Raw genomic sequence first — 2,579 nt, 5'->3', positions numbered from 1 at the left:
TAATATAATGTTTGGTTATATGTTCCAAGTCTGACAAAGTTTATGTTGTTTTAATACCGAATGCTCTTAATTAGTTCCGCCGCACAAGCGTTAGTATATTTCTGTTGCTCAGATGTTGGATTGTTCCATCTATGCCTGTGCGCATGTTATTTACCTGAGTTTACTTTTATTGTGGTCATTTATAAAGCTGTTGGTTGGTTTAACTAATTATCATTATTCATAATAATATATTGGAACAAAAAGTCATAGCTGAAAAAGCGTTTCATTATTCAATTTTTATTGATGTTAGACGATAATTCGATGCATGTAAAATTAATAAGGTGACGAAACACTCCGGTGGCCCCCCCACCTAGAAAATGAATCCGGCGCCACTGGATTGTACCATCATAAAATACTGTATGTAACAGAGACATAGGCACCTGCTTAGTGGAGCAGGTGGAGCATGGGTCTGCTATAGAGGGTTTTGTAGGAACCTTTCCATTTAAACATAACAGGGGTTTGTACCCCAGTCATAACAATATAAACAAAGTGAAGTTGAATTACGTGAAGATTGTTAACATGATCTTTCTTCTGTTCTTTTAGTAAGGTGCTAAGACCTGAGAAACTGGCTGCTCACGTGTTTGAGGTTGATGAAGAAGTGGAAAAAGATGAGGTAAAATACTTTGCTTTCAAAATGCCCTACTTTGTCTGAGTAAACTGTGGCACAGATTCATGAACAATTTGCACCCACTCGTTGTTGTTGGCGTTCATTGTGAATGTTCATAATACATTTCATGTTTTGATTCGTACTGACACTAAAAAAAGGACATTCAGTGGAACATATGATATCGAACATTTGAAACAAATTTATAAGTGATGTTTACACGTCAGTGTCAGTAAAAAAAAATACAGCAAAAGAACAAAAAAAATAATAAATAACAACAAATAAAATAAAGACACAATGTCTCAATAATGAGTCTGGTTACTATCAACTCCAAAAGTTATTTTAGGACACACTCTACCAAAACCCTTAGCAAGGAAAGTTCTGACTATGCGTGTTGAAGAAAGTTGATCCATTTATTTATCGCAGCTAGCAACCTGTACCCAAATCCATGAGTGTTGAAGAAAGTGGAGTACCGCAGGTAACGAACATCTGGGTAACAGCTCTTCGAAATCACTGCCACTAGTAGGAAAGATTGGTCAGCCTCTGGTCCTAAAGGGTTTAGGCATTTGTATCCAAACTGTTTTTTTAGACTAGCAAACAGCTTCATCACACTAGCATTTTAAGGGCATGTACCCTTCCCAAAGCTAACTTTGCTTTAAGCATTGATTCTCAAGAAGGTCAGTAATGGAAACACTATCATGACTGAATCCTCCTAAGAATGGAATCTTAATGTGGTTAATGTGGTCCATTTTCACTTGCTTCCAAGGGATAGTCCGGCCAACTTTGAAGGGATTTTCCATCAGATAGTTATCAATAGTGCCTTATCAGCTGTGACATCAGTCACAGAGCACAGAATATGGAAAAAAAGGTCAAAGTCTTCATCCAGGCTATTTCAGTAGCGAGCAAAATAAGGGGCCTGATGAAAGCAAATAATATTTAAAACTGACTCAGTAAAAAGCACTAAACATAGATAAAGGCATACAAATCTCACTTTTTCATGTCATTTTTATTTTTATTTGTTTTAATTGACCTCTACTTTTTCTCTACCTCCTCCAGGACACAGCCTCTCTTGGGTCCCAGAAGGGAGGAGTGTCTAAACATGGCTGGCTGTACAAAGGCAACATGAACAGTGCAATTAGTGTCACTATGAGGGTGAGGATTTTACAGCTAATGTTTTTTTTTTGTTACTGAAATAGTCTTTTGACCACAAAAAGCGGATGAAACCTTAGAAATTGTTTGCATGCCTAATGTTAAGGAGTTTCTATTTAAAGCTCTGTCATAAAATATTTTGCAAGTTTGGGAGGTAGTATGTAAAGAGGCCATCTAATAATCATGTTTATCATAAATAGTCTTATAAAACATAAAGCATCAAATTCCCCTCATCTGAGGTGGTTCAGGTATCTGATTAACATACAGTCCTGCTCAACATTATTGGCACCCCTTCATGATTTGCATAGCTGAGTGAATATCTTCAGAAATAAATGGAAATGTTCAAAACTTATATCAGCAGAATCTTTCAATTTCAGGTCCAAAGTAATTTAACAAAGACAATTACCTTTTCAACTTAAATATTTTAATTCCAAAGGACAAAACAGAAAACCAGCATGTGCACTAATATTGACACCCCTCTTTAATATTTGGTTGCACAGCCTTTGGCAGCAATGACGGCCTCCAAACGTTTCTTATATTCATCTATAAGCTTCTTGCACTTCTCGGGTGGCATTTTCTCCCACACTTCTTTTGCAATATGCTCAAGCTCTTGTACATTTGCAGGGTTCCTTTCGCCAATGGCAGATTTCAGCTCCACCCAAAGATTTTCAATTGGATTGAGATCAGGACTCATTGCTGGCCATTTTAAAACAGTCCATTTTTTCCCTTTCAACCAGGCCTGTGTGCTTTGGGTCGTTGTCTTGCTGGAGGACCCAGGATCTTCGCC

The 2,579-nt window shown here is 37.3% G+C and overlaps 1 protein-coding gene across 14 annotated transcripts in view; it reads left to right on the top strand.

The window, feature by feature from the left end:
- Positions 1-2,579, top strand: part of dock9b (dedicator of cytokinesis 9b) — a 124,656-nt gene that overhangs the window by 74,334 nt on the left and 47,743 nt on the right. For all 14 annotated transcript variants that reach the window (XM_017426825.3, XM_017426834.3, XM_017426832.3 and 11 more), the window contains exons 5-6: positions 583-652; positions 1,700-1,795. In XM_017426825.3, coding sequence (XP_017282314.1) covers positions 583-652; positions 1,700-1,795 — 166 coding nt within the window. The remainder of the gene's footprint in view (positions 1-582; positions 653-1,699; positions 1,796-2,579) is intronic.

This window comes from Kryptolebias marmoratus, linkage group LG23, assembly GCF_001649575.2.
Source record: "Kryptolebias marmoratus isolate JLee-2015 linkage group LG23, ASM164957v2, whole genome shotgun sequence".
NCBI classification, from domain to species: Eukaryota; Metazoa; Chordata; class Actinopteri; order Cyprinodontiformes; family Rivulidae; genus Kryptolebias; species Kryptolebias marmoratus.
Note: the sequence above shows the minus strand (reverse complement) of the source record. Positions and strands in the feature narration are given on the sequence as shown.